Source organism: Gasterosteus aculeatus, chromosome 1, assembly GCF_964276395.1.
Source record: "Gasterosteus aculeatus chromosome 1, fGasAcu3.hap1.1, whole genome shotgun sequence".
NCBI classification, from domain to species: Eukaryota; Metazoa; Chordata; class Actinopteri; order Perciformes; family Gasterosteidae; genus Gasterosteus; species Gasterosteus aculeatus.
Genome location: NC_135688.1, coordinates 23,142,860 through 23,169,070, shown reverse-complemented (window position 1 = coordinate 23,169,070; position 26,211 = coordinate 23,142,860). Strand labels below are relative to the sequence as shown.

The 26,211-nt window shown below is 44.0% G+C and overlaps 2 protein-coding genes and 1 long non-coding RNA gene across 3 annotated transcripts in view; 2 read left to right on the top strand and 1 right to left on the bottom strand.

Moving 5' to 3' along the window:
• The window catches only part of pudp (pseudouridine 5'-phosphatase), a 229,112-nt gene extending 204,520 nt beyond the window's left edge, over positions 1 to 24,592 (top strand). Inside the window, exon 4 of the mRNA XM_078094742.1 lies at positions 24,471 to 24,592. Coding sequence (XP_077950868.1) covers positions 24,471 to 24,542 — 72 coding nt within the window. The 3' untranslated portion in view covers positions 24,543 to 24,592. The remainder of the gene's footprint in view (positions 1 to 24,470) is intronic.
• Positions 692 to 1,239, bottom strand: LOC144388732 (uncharacterized). Its single transcript, XR_013452954.1, has 2 exons — positions 1,100 to 1,239; positions 692 to 878 (listed from the first exon to the last, which is right to left on the bottom strand). It is a non-coding gene; the product is annotated as an uncharacterized LOC144388732 (long non-coding RNA).
• On the top strand, positions 6,374 to 9,459 carry LOC120832503 (uncharacterized). Its single transcript, XM_078094615.1, has 6 exons — positions 6,374 to 6,481; positions 7,555 to 7,584; positions 7,711 to 7,850; positions 8,156 to 8,308; positions 8,501 to 8,578; positions 8,678 to 9,459. The coding sequence occupies exons 2-6, from the start codon at positions 7,572 to 7,574 to the stop codon at positions 8,996 to 8,998; spliced, it is 705 nt and encodes a 234-aa protein (XP_077950741.1). The 5' UTR covers positions 6,374 to 6,481; positions 7,555 to 7,571; the 3' UTR covers positions 8,999 to 9,459.
• Positions 24,593 to 26,211: the final 1,619 nt, after the last annotated feature.

Below are 26,211 nucleotides of genomic sequence, written 5' to 3'. Positions count from 1 at the left end.
ATTATTATACTTAGTGTAACAAGTATTTGATACACTGCCGATTTTGCAGGTTTTCCCACATACAAAGCATGTAGGTGCCTGTACTTTGTATCATAGGAACTCTTCAGTTGTGAGTGATGGAATCTAAAACAAATCCAGAAAGTCACATCCTATTATTTAAAAAAATATATTTTGAAGTATTTGATCACCTACCAACGAGTAAGAATTCTGGCTCTCACAGACCTGTTCGTTTGTCTTTAGGAAGCCCACCAGTTCTCCACTCATTACCTGTATTAACTGCGCCTATTTGAACTTGTTACCTGTATAAAAGACACCTCTCCACACACTCAATTGAACAGACTCCAACCTCTCCACAATGGCCTAGACCAGAGAGCTGTGTGAGGACATCAGGGATAAAACTGTAGACCTGCACGAGGCTGGGATGGGCTACAGGACAATATGCAAGAAGCTGTTGCCGCAATTATTAGAAAACAGAAGAAGTTCACGATGACGGTCAATCTCCCTCGGTCTGGGGCTCCATTCAAGATCTCGCCTCGTGGGTCATCAATAATCATGAGGAAGGTGAGGGATCCGCCCAGAACTACACGGCAGAACCTGGTCAATGACCTGAAGAGAGCTGGAACCACAGTCTCAAAGAAAACCATTAGTAACACACTACTTCTGTCAGGTATTGAAACACGGAACAGAGGGGTGAGTTTCAAATGCAGCTTTATTGTTGCAGACGTCGAGAGGAAAGTAGGTTGTAAGACACGGGGTGAATGGAGAATCTTAGCTGAAAGGCGAGGAGACCTGCTTGCTCTGTGACGGATGAAGACGCCGATGGAGGTGGTGAACAGCTGATGATGACGCATGGAGTTTCAGGAAGCTCAGGAGGGTATCTGGGAAGACACGGAAGTGAGCTCGAAGAGTCTGTAGTCATGGAATGACGAGATCAGACAACGGGTGAGTGATGCATGTTGGGTTATAAAGGAGTGCTGGTGATTAGGCTCAGGTGAAGGTGATTAGTAGTCAGGTGACCGGGTGATTGAATGAGAGGGAGGAGAATGGAATTGAGTGGGAGGCGATGTTGAACGGGATGAGGGTGGAATCCTGACAGTACCCCCTCCTCCCGAGGCGGCTCTTGACGCCTGCGAAGGATGTTGTCGGCGACGAGGTCTACCCCGACCTCTGGGTGCAGGACGATCCGGATGTTCCTCGTGAAACAGAGAGAGGAGCGTCGGATCTAGGACGTCATCACGAAGTACCCAGCATCGTTCCTCAGGTCCGTAATCCTCCCAGTCGATGAGGTACTCCAGTCGGGGACCTCGCCGCCGAGAGTCCAAGATGGTCCGGATCCCATAGATGGGTTCATCCTCCACAGGCACCGGAGGAGGAGGTACATCCACCGAGGGGTCATCTGAGGGACAAGGGGAGACCGGTTCAATGAAGGGTTTTAACAGCGAAACATGAAATGAGGGAGATATACGATACTGTCGGGGTAGCTTGAGTCTGTAGGTGACTTCGTTCAACTGCCTCTCGATGGGGAATGGTCCAATGAACCGAGGATTCAGCTTACGACAGGGCAGTCTGAGTCGAATATTTCTAGTAGAGAGCCAAACCTTCTGTCCTGGTTGATAAATAGGAGTTTTTAGTCTTCGACGGTCAGCTTGTGCCTTCTGACTGCCTGTTGGAGTTGAACGTGAGCCGAGTCCCATACCCCCTCGCTCTGATGGAACCAGAAGTCGACAGCTGGAACCTCCGAGGGCTCACCCGACCAGGGGAAGAGAGGTGGCTGGTATCCTAGTATGCATTGAAATGGGGTGAGCCCGGTGGTGGACTGTCGCAGGGAATTTTGGGCATATTCCGCCCAGGGGAGGTATTGGTTCCAGCTGTCCTGGTACTGGTGGCAGTAGGTCCGCAGATATCGACCAATCTCTTGGATCTTGCGTTCAGTTTGGCCATTAGTCTGTGGATGGTATCCTGATGAAAGGCTGACAGTTACCCCGAGGAGCCGGAAGAAGGCACGCCAGACTCTGGAGATGAACTGGGGTCCCCTGTCCGAGACTATGTCTTCTGGAATTCCGAAGTTCCGGAAGACATTATGGAAGAGGGCTTCTGCGGTCACGAGTGCAGTAGGGAGGCCAGCTAGCGGGATTAACTTGCAGCCCTTTGAGAAACGATCCACCACTACTAGTACACACGTGAAACCATCAGAAGGAGGAAGGTCGGTCATGAAGTCGATTCCGATGTGGGACCATGGACGACGCGGAATCGGTAGAGGCAATAATTTTCCCTCAGGCAGTCTCCTCGGGGTATTGACGATGGCACAGACTGAACATCCTTTGACGAACCTTGCGACGTCCTCCGAGATGGTGGGCCACCAGTACCGTTGACGGAGGAGTGAGAGGGTCCGCTTGCTACCCGGATGTCCAGTGCCCGGAACAGAGTGGGCCGAGTCCAGAAGGGGGGTTCTCAGGTGTTCAGGGACGAATTTGCTCCCGTCTGGCCCTCCCGGCGGAGCAGGATGGAGAAGGTTTTCCTGATTGATCTGGTCGTCAAGGTCCCAGATGATCGGACTAATGAAGAGAGCTGGAGGGAGGATAGGAACCGGTTCGGCCTCGTCCGAGGAAGCATGATGGATTCGGGAGAGGGCATCTGCCCTGCAATTCTTACTTCCAGGGCGATATGATACCATGAAGTCGAAGCGGGTGAAGAAGAGAGCCCAGCGGGCTTGTCTTGGATTCAGTCTTTTAGTTTCACGAAGGTATTCAAGGTTTCTGTGGTCAGTAATTACCTCAAACTGGTGATTAGCCCCCTCCAGCCAGTGTCTCCATTCCTCAAGGGCTAGCTTGATGGCGAGTAGCTCACGGTTTCCAATATCATAATTCTGCTCCGCCGGGGCAAGTTTCCTGGAGAAGAAGGCGCATGGATGGAGTATGGGGGGTTCGCCCTGCCGCTGAGACAGTACTGCTCCTACACCAGTAGATGAAGCATCAACTTCCACGATGAACGGAAGTTCTGGGTTGGGATGAGCTAAAACAGGTGCAGAGGAGAAAGAGTCCTTTAGTTGTTGGAATGCTTCCATGGCTGCGGGTGTCAAGGACAGGGACTTGGGCCGGCCCTTCAGAGCAGATGTGAGGGGAGAGCTGAGGTGACTGTAGTTTTGGATGAAACGTCTGTAGAAATTTGCAAATCCTAGGAAGCGCTGGAGTTCTTTAATGGTGGCTGGCATGGGCCAGTCCTGAATGGCGTCTACCTTCCTCGGGTCCATTTGGATTCCCTCTTGGCTGATGATGTATCCCAGGAACTGGACGGTTGAAGTGTGGAACTCGCACTTCTCCAATTTGAGGTATAGTTGGTGTTCTCGTAGCTTTCGTAGTACTTGAAGGACATGATTATGATGCTCAGATCTGGAAGAAGAATAGATTAGTATGTCGTCGATGTACACAATGACAAACCGGTTGAGGAAGGGCCGGAGAACTTCGTTCATGTAGCTCTGGAAGACAGCAGGAGCGTTGGATAAGCCGAACGGCATTACCTGATACTCGTAGTGGCCTGAGGGGGTCACGAAGGCAGTCTTCCATTCATCGCCATGACGGATTCGTATCAGATTGTAGGCACTTCTCAAGTCTAGCTTGGAAAAGAGGCGGGCGCCACGTAGCTGTTCCAGAGCGGCAGGGACCAGAGGAAGGGGATACCGGAATTTGATGGTTTGTGAATTCAGGTGACGATAGTCAATGCAGGGCCGCAAGCCCCCGTCCTTCTTAGCCACGAAGAAAAAGCTTGAGGCGGCCGGGGAGATGGATGGACGTATGAACTCTTGCTGTAATGCCTCTGCCACATACTCCTCCATGGCCCTTTGTTCCGGGATGGACAAAGGATATATTCGGCCCTTAGGAAGTGTAGCTCCGGGTAGCAGGTCAATTGCACAGTCCCCTGGCCGATGAGGTGGTAACTTGGTTGCCAGTGCTTTACTGAAGACGTCCTGGAACGTCCGGTACTCCACTGGAATTTCACATTGGACGTGGGTCTGGGAGCCGGTTTCAACTGCAGATAACACAGGAACCGCGACCTCGGAGTCGTCTGGCGAGGAAGAGGAAGAAGAGATTTTCTTAACAGACTTCAAACAGGAGTGGTGACAGTCATTACCCCATCGGAGGATTTCGCCGGTTTTCCAGCAGAGTACGGGTTGATGTTGGATCAACCAGGGTCGTCCCAGGATGAGTTCAGCGGTAGACTCCTCCAGCACCATAAAGGAAATTTTCTCGGAATGCAGACATCCTATTTGAAGAGTGATTACGGGGGAGCAGTAACGGATACGACCTCGGCCTAGCGGTTTGCCTTGGATGGTGTTAATAGAGAGATCGTGATCTAGTCGTTTTCTGCTGAGATTCATCTTCTGAAGGCAGGTGAAGGAGATGAAGTTCCCCGCGGAGCCTGAATCGATGAGGGCTTGCGCTGGAAAACACAGTTTATGGGTTAGGAGATGTACTCGTGTTTTCACTAGATGTTCTACTGGAGGGGCTACAGTAATTGAACTCACTGCTAGGCGCGGAGGTCGAACGGGGCAGTTGCTGAGCATATGCTGGTCAGAAGCACAGTATAGACATAGATGTTGTTGCATTCGTCGCAGGCGCTCAGAAGGGGAGAGATGAGAGGCGTCGACTTCCATAGGAATTGGAGCCGGAGGAGAGGCCGGGGAGGAGTCTGTTGCCGGCAGCGGGGAAGGTCTCATGTGTGTGGGCCGATCGCAAGCAGTGAGTAGTTGTGCAACTCGAATGGTTTTCTGGATGAGATTTTCGATGCCCATGACATCATCATACACCACAATCAGCTGACGAACCGTCGGGTTTAACCCCTGGCGGAATGCGGTGATTAACGCGGGCTCGTTCCATCCACTAGCTGCGGCGAGGGTGCGGAAGCGAAGAGCGTAGGCGTTCACGGAAGAATTCCCTTGTTGAAGTTGGAACAATTGATCGTGAACAGATAATGAAGCCACTGTTTGGCCAAACACCTCTTTAAAGTGACGGAGAAAATCAGGGAGAGATTTAATTACCGGAGAATCGGATTGCCACAAGGCTTGAGCCCATTGAAGAGCGGGGCCGGACAACAGTGATATGAGGAAGGCCACCCGAGCAGGATCGCCACTGAATTGATGTTCATTCATGGTGAAGTATAGAGATGTTTGTAAGAGAAACCCACTGCAATCCTCCGCCTCACCGGAGTAGGGCGCGGGCCGGGCCATGGGACTCGAAGAGGCAGAGAACAAAGCTGCGGGTGTACGCGGGAGGGACTCCGCTGCCAGAGGAGCTGAAGCCGGGGGAATTGGTAGCGGTGGATCCTCTCGTGCATCCGTAGAGCGTTGCATATTGCGGTCTGATCTTCTGTCAGGTATTGAAACACGGAACAGAGGGGTGAGTTTCAAATGCAGCTTTATTGTTGCAGACGTCGAGAGGAAAGTAGGTTGTAAGACACGGGGTGAATGGAGAATCTTAGCTGAAAGGCGAGGAGACCTGCTTGCTCTGTGACGGATGAAGACGCCGATGGAGGTGGTGAACAGCTGATGATGACGCATGGAGTTTCAGGAAGCTCAGGAGGGTATCTGGGAAGACACGGAAGTGAGCTCGAAGAGTCTGTAGTCATGGAATGACGAGATCAGACAACGGGTGAGTGATGCATGTTGGGTTATAAAGGAGTGCTGGTGATTAGGCTCAGGTGAAGGTGATTAGTAGTCAGGTGACCGGGTGATTGAATGAGAGGGAGGAGAATGGAATTGAGTGGGAGGCGATGTTGAACGGGATGAGGGTGGAATCCTGACAACTTCATGGATTGAAATCCTGCAGTGCACGGAAGGTCCCCCTGCTCAGGCCAGCGCATGTCCAGACCCGTCTGAAGTTACCCGTCCCTCAGAAAGAGCATTGAAGATGGGCCCTGGCTGGGCCTTCCAGCATGACAACGAACCCAAAACACACAGCCAGGGCAACAAAGGTGTGGCTCCGTAAGAAGCATCTCAAGGTCCTGTAGTTGCCTAGCCAGTCTCCAGAACTGGACCCAATAGAAAATCTTTGGAGGGAGCTAAATTAAAAAAAAAAAAAGATTTACTGGATTTGTTTTAGATTCCGTTACTCACAGTTGAAGAGTACCTATGATAAAGATGACAGACTCCTACACTGTAAACCCGGATTTTGTTTCTAATTAAACTTACGAGTGATCATTACTTATTCTTTTATGTTTAGTAAAAACCTGCTATCATTACTAAACAACATTAGTTGTTTGTACTAATTAGCTGAAAAATTCATTGCACTAATCATTTTTAGCACAGATAACTCAGTATGTTTACTTTTGCAATAAAGGGGAGGGGCTAATTCAAAAAGCTGCCTGGTCACGTGACCAGACCAACGTCCAACGTGCGTCCAAGGGGCTCTTCACTTGGCGGGACGAGCACAGGCATCGGCAGCAGACGGAATCCAAGAAAGCAACCTTACCACCTCGAAGTGGAATGGTTAGTATGTAAAATAACTATTGTAGCCTAGTTATCTTTGTGGGAATGTTTAATACCCAAAAGCTTGCAGATAATTTGACGCAGCTTTTATTTCCGTCTAATGTTAATGTTTGAACCTGTGCATGGTGTTAATACATGCTTATTGCTAAAACTAGCTAGCTAGCTACTCAAAAAGTGTTAGCTGAACTTAAAGTTAACTTAGTGTTAACAGTCTGAGGACGGCTCGCATACCGTTAGTTTGTTCGACTGTATCACTTATTCAACCGTCATTTTACGCAATAGAAAAACGATTCAACCGCTGTCGGGGCAAATTACATCCGCTGTGGAGGTGTTTAGCTACACCCGAGCTACTTGCAGCCATTGATTCACTGGTCACTCTCTTTTCCCCTCTCACTCTCTACACACTGGCTGCGTGGCGTGTCTGTTTATAGTCAAACGGTTCGAGCTTACACACGCCTGCTAGAAACAGGACCGACGGCTATTTCACGCCACACGCAAGCATTGGAAGCGTTTCCAGGCTAAATTTTATATGAAAAGATATATTAGTATATTTCATTTTGACATGAATACAAATTAATAAATGGCATGTTGATGTTCGAAAGTCTCAGGTTTATGACATAAATGCAGATATACAAATGTAATTTAAAAAACAAACAGATGATCGATTTTCAAATATTGCACCTGTACAGAATGCAATATACTGTAGTGTATTTACCATCAATACTGCCGACGTTGTCTTTGCTGTAATCAAATCAGTATATATTTATGTGTAACATGAAGTATACTGCTTGAGTGCAGTAAATCAATGGGAAACATGCATGTGTCCAGACAAGGCTAGCAGCAGCAGCAGCGCCGCGTCAGACACGTTTCTGGTGTGAAAAGATAGAAAAATCCACGCAGCTGACACGCAACAGAAATGCCACGCCGGCAGTGTGTAACCGGCCTCACACACGCTTGTTTTCATGCCGGTTTTCTCTGTAACACAGGTGTTGTTTCGGTTTTATTACCTTATTGTATTTAACAGTGACATTGTTGTGCTGAGTTGTTGACCTAAACAGTTTCTTGTTTTACAGACTCTTGTGGTGTGAGGATGCTGTGGAAGTGTAAGTACTGTGAGTTTATCTGTGCGAAAAGGGGTTACCTTTTAAAACATTATCGGTTAAAAACTATGGTAGAACTGTCCCATTTCCCTGCTTACACCAACAATGTGTGTGCATTTGATCAGGCAGCCCTGGAGGCCTGTAAAGACTTGGTTGATGAAATGCAGAAGAGAACACCAAATGGACCTCTTGTGAAACAGAAGATGGATCAGACGTTTGCTCTGAGAAGAAAAGAGGTAGTGGAGTCGGAACCTGCCATAAGCACGATGGTGAGACGCTGGCCTGCCCTTTTCACTGAAGATCAAGTATGTTTAAGAAAGAGAACATAACAAATAATTATCTTTCTATTATATAATGTGTCTAGATGTATATTTCTCTTGTCCTCTTTAAAGGAAATATTGGTATTCTTAATTTGGGGCATGATGTTTTTAATTTAAACATCAACATTTCAAATCGTATAAAAAGGACATTCATGGATGTTTTTCAGGACAGCACTACTTCGCAGATGGCTTAGCTGCCTTGTATAGTTCAGTTGATCTAAATTCAGATTTTTATTGTTCTCTGTATTTTTCAGGTCTTCATGGAGTGCAGCAGGATTGTGGGCAAGAACCTCAAGACGGAATTCTATGAGAGCATCGACCGGCACAGTCCTCGTGTCCTCGAGTTATTTGGATCCAAGAGAGAGAATGTTGGACAGTTGTTGACACATATTTTACAACAGACCAATGTAAGTCCATACACATTATGTACTTGGCATTGTTTTTCTTGGGTTAGGTATAAACATCATATCACTATGCTACTCTATTAGTTGCATAATTCTATCCAAACATTGCTCGGCCTGTTTAAGATTTCTTAGAGATCATTATTTGTTTTTCATTTGAGCTATCTAACTTGTGGTACTGTGTTTAATTCCCAAAAGACTACAGAGCCAACTGAGTGTCAGAGGGCTTCCTATCATCCTGGGGACAACCCCACAGACTTCTTCAAAGCAGGCTTTGTAAGTAAGCTCTTGCTTTCTTATCATTTTTAATGAAAGTTTTTTTTCAACTGAGAAATAGAATGTAATGAGTGGGCTCTTCTGTTTTTCTTTATTTAGGAATCTGACGATGAGGATTCTTTTTGTGACCCAGACATTGGGATACTTCTTATTGAGCGTGAAGGTGCTGTGCTCACATCCTCCCAGCATCTCAGGCCAGCCTCGTTGGAAATCATCATTGAGGGAGAAGTTGTGATGGACAGCATTCAAGATCTGCCCAAAGCAATGTGCCTTGTGTTTGGACTCATGTATGCACTCCATCTTAACTACCCCAAGACTATGAAGCTCACATTTCAGTTCATCCAACAGGTATTGCTCTTGTTAGTTCACACTGACCTAAAGCCAAAGCTACAGACTTTGAAAAATCAGCTCGCAATGTAAAGAGATGTCAAGTCTACTTTTAAGAAACTGTTGACTATTTTTTTTTTCTTACCTGTGGGGTAAACCTTCTTATTTTCTGTAAAACAGGTGGACAAACAGACGCATAAAACGCACACACACACACACACACACACAGACACATACAACACCCACACACAACACCCACAAACAAAACTGACACACCTATACACATATTTTGTGGGAAGCGTGCTAAAGGATGTGACTTGTGTGACAATTTAAACTGAGCGGAGTTGTAGCGGAAAGACATAGGACATTGTTATATTATATATATGTTTCAGTTCTTCATCAGTCTATGTAGATGGAATTAGATATTGTTCTGATATGATAGTCTGTTAGTTCATGCTCTGGCCTCCCTTCATTGAGGCAGATGAAACAGATCCTTTTTGTGATTAGCTGTGTTTGGCCATTTTTCTTAAAAGTAAAATGCATTGGAGCATTTACAGGTGTTTCTGTTTTTTTTATCCAATTTAATTGAAACAATGTTTAATAACATATTTAAAAACCAATCAAAAGCAAATTAAATTAGAGGAAAATACAATAATTGTGTTAAATGATGAGTAGCAATAACAAGTCATAATAGCTAGTTTTATCTAATGATTTTGAGTACACACTACTAATAAATATAAATACTAAACTTAAGGTTCCACGTTAATACAACGCAACATGTTTAGTTTCAGCTTGTATAAAAACGTAAGGTTCCACGTTAATACAACGCAACATGTTTAGTTTCAGCTTGTATAAAAACGTAAGGTTCCACGTTAATACAACGCAACATGTTTAGTTTCAGCTTGTATAAAAACGTAAGGTTCCACGTTAATACAACGCAACATGTTTAGTTTCAGCTTGTATAAAAACTTAAGGTTCCACGTTAATACAACGCAACATGTTTAGTTTCAGCTTGTATAAAAACTTAAGGTTCCACGTTAATACAACGCAACATTTCTAGTTTCAGCTTGTGTAAAAACTAAAGTGGGATAGGGCAACGGGTTTCCACGCGATTCGCGAGTAAAGTCAACTAATTCGGGTTTACAGTGTACATGCTTAGTAAGTGGGATAACCTGCAAAATCAGCAGTGTATCAAATTCTTGTTCCCAAGATCCAAATCCTTGCAGGTGGATAACCCATGTGGCAATTGTTCGTTATTCTAAAATTCTACACATTTGACCGGGGTCTGCTGGCAGCGGCACAGAAAGCTCAGAAAAAGGTTTGGCACTGACCTCACATACCATTGGTCAGGGCATAGGAACATAATCAGCTTATCCATGGACGCTTGGCCAGTTCTAGCATTTGACTGCTTAGCAAGGTGGGCTAGTCAAGAAAAGCAGTGGGATTTATATTCTGTGGGAGAAAACAATGGACTATGACCAATGAGCTAAAACAGCAACACAACCCAACCCTTTTTCTGTCCGCTCGACACTAGCATGTTGCTGCTGGCTAACGTCCAATTGGATAGCTTCTCAGCTACAGTATATCTGAATATTAAGGGTTGTGTGCAGGAAATGTTTGAATGCCATTAAGGGCTGGATAACATTTGACCTTTATATACATTTTCATTACAGGTCATTTAGCAGACGCCTTTATCTAAAGCAACTTACATTACACATTAAACCCATGGTTTTTACATTTTGCCCAGGGAGCAATTAGGGTTAGGTGTCTTGCTCAGGGACACTTTGACTTGAGACATGGGGCAGCCGGGACTCGAACCACCAACCTTGCAGTTCCCAGCACACCCGCTCTACCCCCTGCGCCACTACGACCCATACAAAAGGCATAACTACATTTATTCTGCCTTGGTTGAGTAGTATACGGTAAATGGACTGTACTTGTATAGCGCTTTTCTAGTCTTCAGACCACTCAAAGCGCTTTAACACTACATGACGTCATTCACCCATTCACACCCATTCATACACTGATGATAGGAGAACCATACACAGTGACACCTGCACATCGTAACTAACATTCACACACTGTAGTCGCAGCTACAGGAGCAATGTTGGGTTAAGTGTCTTGCCCAAGGACACATCGACATGCGGGTTAGCCGGGCCTGGGATCAAACAGACAACCCTCTGATTAGAGGACGACCGTGGTCCCCACTCACCCACAGTCGCCTATAGTAAATATGTATACCCCTTAATGCACAGCTAAGAAAGTCGATTAACTAACGTCAACTAAATTACCATGAAAATGAATGTGAAAAAGAACTGAAGTAGAAATGAAGAAATATCAGATATCGCTCTTGAGAAAAAGTGGTTGAGAGATATGCGCCAGGGTCTTAAAAGTGCATGTCACGGCCACTAAGTGTGTGATTACAGTGATCCCGCAGGTTCATGGAACATCACATCGTTTGATATGTGTCCAATTTAATATTGCGCCACACTTAATGGGATCTTTGTTGAAAGCTATTAGACTATGCACTGAATATTTTGTTGATCTTATTGCTTTAAGGAAGGAGAATCATGTAATAATGTTTTCGACATTCTTATTTCTAAAATGACATGACTATCAACGCTTACTGTAAAACTCCCAAAACTGCATATAGTTATGTATATCTATTCCGTCGGTTCGTGCCGCATTGTGATTATGCTTTGACTTTTGTCGTGGTTGCAGTCACATTATGATAATATGGTTGCACAAATCTGATACTGTTGAGGCCAACTAAGCTGGAATCAAGAAAAAAAAGAAAAGGAAGCCCATTGTCATTAATTCATTGTCTCAACGATTGTCATCATTCAAGACAATACGAAGTAAACGGGTGTTAAACAAAACCAAGCCTACTCTCAGTAAAGGGGTTATTACAAAAAGAAAAAACTTTTGGAAAAATGGCAATAGTGTGTCAACTAAACAGTTTTACTTAGACAACAGAGGGTCTGTGCTCTCTTACACAGAGAGAGCATGATAGAAAGATGTTTTTGCATTACCAGCACTTGGGTTTTGCCCAAAGCCTCCTCCCGTTTGTGTTTATCTTGTGTTGTGTGTAGAGATGCATGGTCATAGGCAGGATATGTAATGATGATACAGAGAGTGGGTGCCCGTGTGTAGGAACACTGGGATCTACATATGTGTGGTGCAGCCTCCTGGTGATGTACAGCACCTGAGCAGTCCACACTTACTAACTTATTCCCTGATCCTAACGAGAGACACATGTATACAGAGTTCTTCGCCGGGAGCAGCGGAGGAGATTAAATGTTTGGTCCTGTGTGTTACCTCAGATTTGTTGATTGAAGTGATGTCTGTAGACAGCATGGTGAACATGCAGATTGGACAATGCGGGGAATAAAATGTCACACTCAGATTAATGGATGGAATTTCATCATTAAGTGTAGTAAGGAAAAAATGATCTTGATCTTTGACGAGTGAACAGAGCAGAGAGCAAGGAGACCCCCTTCAGAGCAGCTTTATCTTTCATTAGGCAAGTGAAAGAGGCTGCACACATTTAAGCACAAGCTGCAGCGGTGTAATTAATTATTTCAACAGCTTTTTTTAGCCGGGTGTATAAGTACATTTTTTGGTTTTCTTTTTGCTTAAATGTCCCAGGGTATTTTGCTGCAGTGGCATAACTCCATGTACATAACGTTTACAATTACTGAAAGCAGCCTCTCAAGCTTTACATCAATATACAACCTCATTTAAAGAGCAGCAGGCCTACAGAGACGAGTAGAGGGTAGTAAGGTCCCCCAGGGGTGACGTTCTCTAAATCGGTGAAAGTAATTAATTCTGTTGGCTGATTTATGTGCATGCGGATTGAGATGGCGTTGGAGTCAGTCAGTGCATCACAAGCGTGTGTATGGTATTTTTCATCCGAGGAAACCATTGCTTGGCTAAAACACTCTACACTCCTGCAGATTCTGCAATTAGCCACTAGAGCGTCAGTGAGATCCAACGCTGAAGGCGGAACATGAGCTCTGGCTCACGTTCACCAGTGGCAGCTAGCCAATGGAGGGCAATGGGGGCATCGCCCTTCCTGGAGTGCCCCTCCTTGAGTCCAAAAATAAAGAAATGTAAATGTGTGTTTTTGAAAAATGGAATATACCCAGTATTGTTTGTAAAATACGATTTTAGCCGTATTGCGGCAGAGCGTCAGCGATTTCCTTCCATTTCCAGTTTGCCATATCTTTCCCAGATGTAGCTGTTATAGACATGGCCCTATTCTGGCTCAGACATGGCAGCCCTGTTTATCGCCAACCAGCACTGGAACCGGTTCTGGCCCATCGATGCCCGCCGAACATGAACCCAATCTGGCATTATAGAAACAGGCCTTTTCTGGCAGAGACATTCAAATTCTGTTGGGTTGCTAAGGGACATAGATAGCGAATTTTTGAATTTGTACAGTGTGCACTGTTTTCGAATCTAAGATGACTGTGGATGGCAGCTTTGATGTTGCGATCTTATATTTTTAAAGATTTTAACAGTTGTTAGCTCTCAGCTCTCTGGTTGCATTCATCAGTAAATCACTTTTGAACACTCTACAAGCTTTCAACTTAACTAAGAAGAGTAGCCACATTGCACGAGCCCAACTGTTTACTCTGCTGGGAACTTTTCGTTCGGTTAGCAGACCTGGGTTGGTCTCTGCTAGCCATCACCACACGAGGTTGACCTCTATTCTCTGGGTCGGATGGGGCAGAAGGTCATCAGGCTAACAGGCTGGAACCCCTCCTAACTACCAGACTGTTGGACATTGTGGCCCATCTGAAATTTGCCTTCTTGTAAAAAAATTAATATATATTCATACGCATTGTCGCTGCACAACTCAAAGCCCACCTCATCTCCAAACATCTGTTGCAGCCATTTCAATACATTTTATTTTATTACATGTAAAACAAATAATATTACATTACCCAAGTAACTAGGACTTCCAAGTAACCTACTGGACTTTGTGAATGGGTTCAGGTATAGGCTCTATATGTCTCAGGAGGTGGCCAAGAAGAATTTAGCAAGGGCACAAGCTAAAATGAAGGAACGTTATGATTGTCGAACTGAGCGTAGAGAGTTTCTCCCAGGTGACCAGGTTTTGGCTCTGTTGCCCATAGTTACCTCTCCGTGGCAAGCAAGATTTTCGGGACCATTTTCGGTGCTGAAGAAGCTGTCTGATCAGAACTATTTAATTTCTACTCCCGCTCGTAGGACCAAGGCCAGGCTCTGTCATGTTAATCTTTTGAAGCCTTATGTCTCCCGTGCATCATTTGGGAGTGAGGGGGAGGTGGAGTTGTCTGAAGCTCGTCCTGTCTGTTTGGCTATGCCATCGTCCTCAGTTGTGTTAGAGGTGGAGGATCTAACAGGGCCGGATGAGGTTATGTTTTCTGGTCGGCTAAGAAATAAGGAAGCTTTAGATAAACTGGAACGCGTTTTGGGTCATCTAGAGTCTGGTCAGCGGGTACAGCTAGTTAAACTGATTAGAAGTTTCTCTTGCCTATTTGGAGATACGCCGTCACGTACAACTTTACTAAAGCATGATATAGACGTTGGAGGTGCGAAGCCCATTAGGCAAAGATTCTACCGTGTTCACCCAGAGAAGCGTAAAAACCTGGAGGATGAGATTAGATACAGGCTTCATAATGGAATAGCAGTTCCCTCTGACTCTAGTTGGGCCTCACCCTGTCTCTTGGTCCCAAAGCCAGACAATACTCCTCGGTTCTGTACAGATTTTCGTAAAGTGAACGCAGTTACCAAGCCTGACTCCTTCCCTCTTCCTCGTATGGAGGATTGTGTTGATCAAGTGGGGGGGGCGAAATTTGTGACTAAGCTGGATTTACTTAAAGGTTACTGGCAAGTGCCATTGACAGACAGGGCAAGGGAGATTGCTTCTTTTATTACACCAGGGGGGCTGTACTCCTACAATGTTATGGCTTTTGGTTTAAGGAATGCACCGGCAACTTTCCAGCGCCTAATGAACTTGGTGGTGCGTGACCTGGAAGGATGTGCAGTGTATTTGGATGACGTGGTGGTATACGCTGACAACTGGGAACAGCATTTGGGGCGTGTTCAAGCTTTGTTTATGCGTCTAGCTCATGCTAGTTTGACAGTGAATTTGGCAAAGTGTGAATTTGCTAGGGCCACAGTGGTCTACTTGGGTCGTGTGGTTGGCCAGGGGTCGGTGAGACCAGTGCGTGCTAAAGTATGTGCAATTGATGACATCCCAACACCAACGACAAAGAAGGAGCTCATGAGATTTCTCGGTATGGTGGGCTACTATAGGTGTTTTTGCAGGAATTTCTCTACAGTGGTCGCACCTCTAACTGATCTTCTGAAAGGGAAGACGAAGTATGTGTGGTCTCCGGTATGCCAGCAGTCCTTCGAGAGGGTAAAAGCTCTGATATCGAATGCTCCGGTTCTAGTGGCTCCTAGGTGGGATCGTGAGTTTTGCCTGGAGGTGGATGCCAGCATGGTTGGGGCTGGGGCAGTGTTGCTGCAGAAGGATGATGAGGGGATTAACAAGCCTGTGTGTTTCTTTTCCAGGAAATTTAATTGCCACCAGCGAAATTACTCCGTCATAGAGAAAGAGACGCTTGCGCTTATTTTGGCGTTACAGCATTTCAGTGTGTATCTGGGCTCCGGTCCGGTGGTAGTTTTCTCTGACCACAATCCTCTAACCTTCCTCAGCACTCTACAGACTCCTAACCAGCGCCTGATGCGCTGGGCTCTCCACCTCCAGTCCTACACTTTGGACATTCGACATATCAAGGGGCGGGACAATGTGGTGGCAGACGCGTTGTCCCGGTCTCCAATGTGTTGGGTAAGATATGCCGCCTAAAAATTTGCGTAGTTTCATGGGATACCTGCAGCTCAAGGGAACCCGTAGGTGGTCCCTGTTTTGTTAGGGGGGGGTGTTACGGCCCTTGGCCTGTTTCTGGTCGTTCTCCTGCCCCTCCTCTCGTTTCAGGCCTAATTGCGGACACCTGGGACGATGGGGGTTAAATGGGAGGTTCTCTGCTGCATGAGGGGTTTTCTTCCTGCGCTGGTCTGGCGACGGGAGGATCAGATGCCGCTCGGTTGGCCCGTCCGGCTCCATACCTCGCTTGGGGCTCCAAGGACGTGACAGATGCACATTTAAGTTTATTTGCGGTTATGTCTTTTATTTTTACAACCAACACTTGCTCCCACACATACCACACATCCCTACACTTGCTTTACACCACTGATACTGCCGTTCACACCTCATCGTTGGTTTTGTTGTTTAAAGTTGTGTTTGAGGCACAATAAACTTATGTTTGGCACCGTTGCTCGTGGCATGGTCTCCCCTCTTTTGTTGCGGCCTTGAGTCAGCCGTAACAAGTTGGGCAGCGGAGTTTTTGCCTGGAGGCCAGGGTATTTTGCTGCAGTGGCATAACTCCATGTACATAACGTTTACAATTACTGAAAGCAGCCTCTCAAGCTTTACATCAATATACAACCTCATTTAAAGAGCAGCAGGCCTACAGAGACGAGTAGAGGGTAGTAAGGTCCCCCAGGGGTGACGTTCTCTAAATCGGTGAAAGTAATTAATTCTGTTGGCTGATTTATGTGCATGCAGATTGAGATGGCGTTGGAGTCAGTCAGTGCATCACAAGCGTGTGTATGGTATTTTTCATCCGAGGAAACCATTGCTTGGCTAAAACACTCTACACTCCTGCAGATTCTGCAATTAGCCACTAGAGCGTCAGTGAGATCCAACGCTGAAGGCGGAACATGAGCTCTGGCTCACGTTCACCAGTGGCAGCTAGCCAATGGAGGGCAATGGGGGCATCGCCCTTCCTGGAGTGCCCCTCCTTGAGTCCAAAAATAAAGAAATGTAAATGTGTGTTTTTGAAAAATGGAATATACCCAGTATTGTTTGTAAAATACGATTTTAGCCGTATTGCGGCAGAGCGTCAGCGATTTCCTTCCATTTCCAGTTTGCCATATCTTTCCCAGATGTAGCTGTTATAGACATGGCCCTATTCTGGCTCAGACATGGCAGCCCTGTTTATCGCCAACCAGCACTGGAACCGGTTCTGGCCCATCGATGCCCGCCGAACATGAACCCAATCTGGCATTATAGAAACAGGCCTTTTCTGGCAGAGACATTCAAATTCTGTTGGGTTGCTAAGGGACATAGATAGCGAATTTTTGAATTTGTACAGTGTGCACTGTTTTCGAATCTAAGATGACTGTGGATGGCAGCTTTGATGTTGCGATCTTATATTTTTAAAGATTTTAACAGTTGTTAGCTCTCAGCTCTCTGGTTGCATTCATCAGTAAATCACTTTTGAACACTCTACAAGCTTTCAACTTAACTAAGAAGAGTAGCCACATTGCACGAGCCCAACTGTTTACTCTGCTGGGAACTTTTCGTTCGGTTAGCAGACCTGGGTTGGTCTCTGCTAGCCATCACCACACGAGGTTGACCTCTATTCTCTGGGTCGGATGGGGCAGAAGGTCATCAGGCTAACAGGCTGGAACCCCTCCTAACTACCAGACTGTTGGACATTGTGGCCCATCTGAAATTTGCCTTCTTGTAAAAAAATTAATATATATTCATACGCATTGTCGCTGCACAACTCAAAGCCCACCTCATCTCCAAACATCTGTTGCAGCCATTTCAATACATTTTATTTTATTACATGTAAAACAAATAATATTACATTACATTACACGTATGTAATAACATCCCTCAAAGTTGTCTCTCATATTAACTGTTTGTCCCGTTTTGGGGTTGTCTAGGACTAGGTAGTGTGGGGGGGGCGAACACAGGTCAGTCAGTTGGAGAAAGTTGCTCAAATGAATGGCAATTTTACACAATTTATCATTATCAAACACGCTAATATTAATATGTGGTTGTACTCTGAGTGGGGGAGGCAGGGACCTATGGTTGAGCCAAACAAAAGAAATAACTATAACAAAACTAGGCCTGACTACCCACTTCTAGAAACAAGATAAACAAAATGGCTATGCACGCTTATCTAACTTTCTTTGGTAAAACAAAATACAGCAGAGGCATCAACCAATAACCTAGTGTTTCTAGACAAGAATTGACTACGTGAGAGTAGCAATGTATAGGGTACCCATGACTCACCTGGGGCCTCATTTATAAAACCTTGCGTAGGATTTGCGCCAGAAATAAGGCGTACGGATGAAACATAGGACTTTAAAACTTATAAAAACGTGCGCACGCACGTCCTACGCAGTTTTCCCATAATAAATCACAATCAATTCTAAATGCAGCGCAGTTTTTGCGGCTTCGTGTCACGCCCATAGTTGCCCTTATATAGTCTGTGGAACGCCCACAAATTAATATTCATCGATTGCGAAATCATGACAAACACTAAGAGGAAAACGAAGAAACGTAACTTCACTCAGTGTGAAGTCGAAATTATCATTGACGAGGTGGGAGGGAGAAGTAAAATGCTTTTTGGAGGGCACAGTATGGGCATTACTAATGCCAAAAAGACACTTGAGTGGCAAAAGGTTGCACAACCTCGGGCCGTGGCCGAAATAAAGAAAAAATGGTCTGACATCAAGGTGGATGCAAAAAAGCGTTTAACGCGCCATCGCCAAAGTGTGTCTGCCACGGGTGCCAGAAAAGGGACACCGGAGCTGTGCCCTCTTGATGAGAGACTGGCGGCAATGATTGGGGATCGTGGACAGGATCTGGGCCAACATCGGCATCAGGGCGTCGAGGCACGTTTGGAAGCTGTACCACATTATGTAGCACAGCACATGCCAGTACGATTTTGCACACCTTTCAGGAGTAAACAATAACCTCCCTCCAGTGCAGTCGAGGCATCTGCCCTTAAACAGGCCGATGGTGCGCTGCACTACAGCACGAATCCTTCCATTTGCCACATCTTCTAAGAGCGCAAAATCAGCCATTTTGCGTCAATACGCATTGTGATGGCATCATGGCATTTTATTACCGTCCATTTGATTGCATCTGACAAGTAACAGCTGTGTTTTGAGGATGAATTGCATAACATGCCGATATTGCAGAACATATTTCACTTTTCTTTTTGAAAATGTGTTAATTAGTATTTGTTTGTTTTACGCTGCAGATCGATCAAACAGGTGTTTGTGTTATTTATGAGAGGCAGTATTGGCATTACTTTTACACAACAGTCTAGTTTTACACACTTTAACACACGTTTGCGTCTTTCTTGCATTTGCCGACGGTTCTCATTTCACCCGTTTTTGTGCATGGCTTGCGTGAAGGACCGCACATTTTTCCGTCAAGTTTGCTTTTTATAAATACCAATTATTGCGTAGAGAGCGGCGTACGCCTTGTTTTCTGCGTACGCAACGTTTATAAATGAGGCCCCTGGTCCTCAACCTCCCACTACAAACCTTCAGAACTCTTTTGACAAATATTTTCAGTCTGACATCCATCCATTCCATTCCTCCTGTTGAGCCCCGCCCAGTTGATTGCCGGGAGTGCTCCTGAAAAGAGACATGGACAAAGCTAAGAGAGAAATCCACAGGCAGGATGGGGAAGGTCTCTTGCCCCAGCCTGACATGTAACATTAGACTATAAAAAAGTATTGTTAACTTGCGACCTGTATTAAAAAATGGACCTCATACTTTCTTTTCTTTCTCCACCAACGTCTTTTTGGTAAGTATTTGGTATTTATTCAAAGGGCCATCCAAATTTAATGCTTTAATCGATATGCGATAAAATATTTTTACAGAAAATATTCACACTGCAAGACTAAGCTAGTTACTAGGCTACTTCAATCTCAATATCTACCCTGCGTGGCACACGGTCTGAAGAGTACCACCACTGTGACCTTAACAGACAGTGGTTTACGTAACGAGTGAGAATGGTTTGAAATGCTACATTACAGGTCATTTAGCTGACGCTTTTATCCAAAGCGACTTACATTGCATTTTTAGCCCACGGAGCAGCTAGGTGTCTTGCTCAGGGACACTTCGACATGGGACATGAAGCAGCCAGTGCTAAAACCGCCAACCCTGTGGTTCCCAGCGCACCCGCTCTACCCATGTGCCACTATTACTATAGATAAATTTACCATATATAGATTTACCATGTTTTGTAAATCTCACAACTCTTTATTTCTACCGGGCTGCAACCTCTGAATTTTGGCCGGAGTGAAAGGTCGCTACCGGTGGTCTTGTTTGGCAGTTTGAGTCTAAATTATTTTGATTTAATGTAATTTGACGCTTTCTACAATGAGCTTTCTACAAATTCACTAACATTTTGTCTTATATAATACAATTTCATAGTATTATATCATATATTATAACGTGTATAATATATTATTAGAAAATACTATGTATCATCTTATTTGGCATTTGTTTGTTCATGGTAAGATCGTCCAAAATGATTTTTTAATAACTTGCACAAAATAAGAAAAATATGTACTTTATTTTATTTACTTTATTTGGCTTATGGTTGTCACTTAAGATATTTTATAGACATGCAAATGTTTTTATCACTAAACGAAGTGATCTTGAAGAAATGTGATTTTGAGATATGAAGAAAATATTCAACCCGATTCTGGGGCATCGTTCATATGGAGTCTCAGCCTAGTCAGCAACCAAATCTTATGTAGCGCCGGGTTTGGGCCGATACTTACCCTAGATATTTTCGATTATGGCCGGGTGAAGGCAGTGTCGTACGCCGGAATTGGGCCAGTGTATTCGGCCTGATTCTGGGGCGTCATACATCCCGAGTTTCAGGCAAGTCGGCAAAAGGACTCGGCCCGACAGGCCAACAGCATACATGAACTAATACTCATAGTCCATTTTTGTGCTAGTCCATAAAGGTTTTACCTTTATCCCAGTCTCCCTGTTTTTTTTGAGACACATAAATCTGTAAAACTTTAAAGGTCATATCGAGATGTTCATATTAAAAGCACATAGAGTTTAATAGATAAAATTCATCTGAAAGTAAAGCTGTTCTAACAAAGATGGTGATTTGTTAAAATGGTAAGTCAGTAATCTAAAGAGCTTTCTGATTCTCCAGGTAATGATTGTCCATTCTCAATATTAGTGGAACTGTAATGCAAAATATCAATTGTGGTCTTGTAAAGATTGTCAAATGAATGCAGTTCATTATACAACCAAAATAATAAATAAAGTGATGGATATGTTGTTCGGAGCATTGGAATCACTTGTGTTATGCAACAAACAAAGACCTACTTATTTCATTCCAAAACATAATAATGACCTAAAACTAATCACAGAACCTAAAAACTATGTGAACCTACATTCAAAGTATATTAGAAAAGAGTATTCCTCAATGGTAAACTGCCATGCCATTTATGATTCTTCGTTCTAAACATTTATACACTGCACTGCAAATGTTTGACTGTTGGTAAAGTCAAACATTTCCATTCAATGGTTGTTTTAAGGAAAATAATGACCTCACCTCACTTTTTCTTACCAGTAACTCCTCACTCTGTTCCACAGACTGGCTTTACCTACAAATCACATTTGGACCGTTCTGAAGTCCTGGGACAGCCTGTCATATCGGATTTCCTGCAGCAGCTACCGCTGATTACGAGGTTAGAATAATCGGTGGACTCTTATCACAGGGGGACTGGGTCTCAGGGGCGCCTGTGGGCGGGACTTGGCTGGTTTGGTTCTGCCCTTCAGAGAGCTTATGGTCGATGTACCATGCTTTCCACACGTATATCTATTAGCTGCCTTTTACATAGATAATGTGAGGTGAAGAGGCACATGATGGGAAAGGGGTATCAGGCAGAGCACAGGCGCCTACGATAGAATATATATTTCTTGTCAACACTCGAGTGACTCTAAGAGGGGCTTCAAATAAGCAGAAATATGCATGTAGGGTAAGCTAGAGATGAGACTTCACTTGCACCTCTTGCCAAAATGGATCCGGTTATTGCAGATTTATTAGAAATGTGTGGGAAACAAAGGTCCCAGTGTGCATGTGTGTGAAAGAGTTACAATTAGTTATTGATAGGACAGGTGCACATTGTATATTGCCTCTGTCCTCAAGGTGCGCATCGTGCCATTTGACTAGGCCCTTAGACTGGTTGCACGATTGGAAAATCCTTGTACTTTTTTGGGGAATTGTGAGAAACTCTGCACCCTGTAGTCTTTCTTTTATACTGTGGCAAGCCCAGGGTGGGGGGACTCACACGTTCAAAAATACAGTCTCTGGACATGATAAGAGAAACACTTGCTAAAAGTACCTGGAATTGACACCCCCCCTTCTTCACCCTATCCCTCACACAGAGACGCAAACACCTGATTGAACACCAATCAGTGGGAGCATTAGAACAACAAGTAGACCTCTTTTGTTGGACCTTGGCAATCATTGAAGTAACAGAGGTGAAAAGAAAAAGGAAGAGAGCGAGGAGGAAAAGAAGAAGAAAGGGGGCACTGGACCCTGACCAGACTTGATCTGTGAATCATCCTCCAAAAACATTTCATTCAAATAAATTTCAAATCAAATATGGTATTGATTTCTGGTGGGTAATTCCACCTTTCTTTAAAATTGTTGTAAACCTTTTGTTTTGGGTTTTGATTGTTGGGTTTTGATTGCAGTTCCGTTTCGATGTGGAAGGGAGATGTGTTTTCATTGTGGAGTGCCACGATTGTCTTAGGTTGAGTGCTGACACAATCGGCCAAAATAAATGCAACAGAAAGCTCAAACAAATTGTCCGTCTTTCAGTAAGTCTGCAATCCAACAAATCACAGACATATACCAATGCAATTATTGATCAGACACTTTTGAAGGGAAATCTAACCAAGACATGAAGGCACTGAGAGCAAAAGGGAGAGAGGATCATCCACCATTTCCTTCAGTTTTTAAAAATGATTTCACTGTAATTCTTTATTGTTTCAGTTAGTTTACTAAAACATTTATTGCTGTACTGTAATTCTACTTTAATCTGTGCTTTTTGTTGTTAAATGTGCCATGTTTATTTAAATGTGAGAAGATGTGCTGCAGCTTAAAACATTTGTGCAAAACCTATTAAAGATAGTAGGGCTTGGTATGAAGACCACTGATGTGTTGCTGCTAAAGAACTAATTGAAACAATGTATGTGTGCGTCACTTTGTTATAAAAGCGCCTTTTCTGAAAAATTCCACTAAAGTGTGAAAGGAATTACAATTTTCAGAATACACAATTTAAATGTATAGTTTGTACACTCTGCTTACTGTGTCAAAAGCTAACTGTACACTCAAGACAAAAATGTTTTGCATTTTGAGTATTGATTTAACTGATTTCCTTTGGAGGTTGTTTAATATGAGGTTTTATTCTGATCGAGGAAGTCTCCAAGAAAAGCGGAGGTGACAGCAGGGTCATAGGAAGCCCTGCCAGGGCTTTTATTTTGTTGGATACATAAATGTTTCGAGACATCTTTCAGGATATTCTCTGCTGCCCTGGCAGGTGAAAGAAAAGATAAAGTGAAGACGGAGAGTTGGCGTTAAATGAGGCCACAGAAGGAATGCTTTCATTTCCAGTGGTTTGGACATTTCATTGGATTCCTGATCTCTTTTTTTAGAACAAAATGTCAAGGTAATAACGCTAGATCTAGGTTAGATATGAAGGAGCACTCTGGGGCGGGGGTCAAATCTTGACTTACTCTAAAACCTGTTTGGACTGTTGACTTGGGCCCTTATTCTTGTTCTTTGTAAGAAACCATGCTAGCTGTGGTTTAGCCAGTAACAAAAACATTTAGAGAACTGTTTATCAACAAACATATCAGGATGGATTATACATTCTGAATGTTTCTGAAATGGAATCACGTCTTTAGCATTATTAATACGCTATAGCATGACTTTGTGGGCTCTAATTAATGTGACAGACTGTATACGATTATTTGGATATGGTGCAGCAATAGGGAGTAAGGCAAGAGAATCCAGATCCATTTCCTCTGTCACTGCTGTGCTACAAATTACAATCACATAATAGCGTGAAAACACATCACGTTGTGGAAGTGAAGTTCATAAAATATCTAGATGAGTTTTTCTTCATCATTTTTACAAGCCAACCTTTTTCCCAAATATACCAACCTAGAACACGGGAAGTAGCCACGTGTTATTGATTATGAAGACTGGACATGGCTTTGATAATCATTGTGATTTTTCCTTTACTCTTACACTCCTCTGGAAAGAAGAATAGCAAGAAGGAAGTTTGCTCCTTGGTATACCCCTCAAACACGGAACCTAAAGCAAACTGTGCAGAAACTTGAACGATTATGGCGTTCCACCAAATCAGAAGGATCTAGGTTAGTTTGGCAAGACAGCCTTAAAACATATAAGAAGGCTCTCCGTAACGCAAGAGCATCTTATTACTCATGATTAATAGAGAAAAATGAAAGAAACTCCAGGTTTCTCGTCAGCACTGTAGCCAGACTGACAGAGAGTCACAGCTCTGTCGAGGCGTGTAATCCTTTGGACCTCAGTAGTAAAAACTTGAACATGAATTTCTTCAATGATAAGATTCTGAAGAGAAAATGTATGGTCGCCTGCCTTCAACCAGTGCCGACCTGTCCTCAGATTTAGGAACCTTGGATGCAGCAGTGGGCCCTGATGCCTGCTTGGATGCCTTCTCTTCCATTAACCTTGATCAACTGACTTCTTTCATTTCGAAGTCTAAATCTTCTACTTGTCTCTGGGATCCGATTCCGACTAAGCTGCTTAAGGAAGTTTTTCCCTTAGTTAGCATGTCTTTATTAGATATTATAAATCTGTCTTTGTTGACAGGACATGTACCACAGTCCTTCAAGGTAGCTGTAATTAAACCTCCTCTCAAGAAACCTACTCTTGCTCCAGAGGTGTTGGCTAACTACAGACCTATCTCTAATCTTCCCTTCCTCTCTAAGATCCTTGAGAAATCCGTCAATTATGTCCCTTTCTACAAAACAATGCTTTGTTCGAGGATTTCCAGTAAGGATTTTGAGTGCATCATGGCACAGAAACAGGACTGGTGAAAATTACGAATGATCTTCTACTTTCATCGGACCAGGACCGATCTCTTTTCTTGTCTTGCTGGACCTCAGTGCCGCATTTGATACCAGAGACCATTGTATCCAGTTGCAGAGACTAGAACATTTGCTTGGTGTTAAAGTAACTGCACTCAGCTGGTTAAAATCCTATTTATCGGATCAATCTTAGTTTGTACTTGTAAACAGTGAATCCTCGAAGACCACCATGTTGGTCATGGTGTCCCACAAGGTTCTGTACTTGGACCGATTTTATTTACCCTCTATATGCTTCCTTTGGGCGATCTTATCAAGAAACGCCGCATAAACTTCCATTGTTATGCAGACAATAATCAAGTGTATCTGTTGATCAAGCCAGAAGAGACCAACCAGCTTGTTAGACTTCAAGAATGTCTTGGAGACATCAAAACTTGGATGACCAGCAACTTCCTGATGCTAAACTCAGAAAAAACAAAAGTTATGTTGATAGGCCCAGAGCGCCTTCGAAGCCAGCTGTCACGTGAAACAGTTTTTATGGATGGAATTGCTCTGGTACCCAGCATCCATTGTAGTCTGTCCATCCCGGGAGTGGGATCCCTCCTCTTTTGGGGAGTTTTTCCTGTGCCGATGTGTGGGTTTCGGGACAGAGGATGTCATATGTGTACAGACTGTAAAGCCCTCTAAGGCAAATAAAATGAATTGAATTGAATGGAACTTAACTGGCCGCCAGCAAATTATGCTAATGAATGTTAATTGTCATTAAAAAATCTACAAATAATAATATTCATTATTTAGATAATAATTCATATTGTAAGGATAAGGCAATATTTGCCTAATCCATATTATATAATGATTTGCGCGCTAACTTTTTCTTCAGAGGGAAAAACGTCAATTTTGTATGAAAAGCGTCTCATAGGGAAAGACTTTCTCATATAAAATGACTTATGTAAACCTTATTAACTACTCACTATGGCTACGGTTCAGCCCAATGAGATGGGACTGATATCTAGTTTGGCCACTCGACTCTTCATATAGACACCATATGAAAAAAAGATTTGATAGATGGAATGAATACTGGTTTCAAACTTTTGAAGCTTACTTTAATCACAACCCTACCTCCACACCACACAGAATGGATCCTACTTAACAAGTTGTTAAGTAGGATCTCTGAGCACTCTTGCCACCTTCGAGGCAGCTGAATAATTCACACAATACAATGTTGTCCCACTTTGCTTCATGAGGAAATTAACCGACACCGGCTGCCGTGGGGATCCTTCAGCTTTACCCTGGATTCGCTGCTACGCCGACCTTTGCTGTGACTG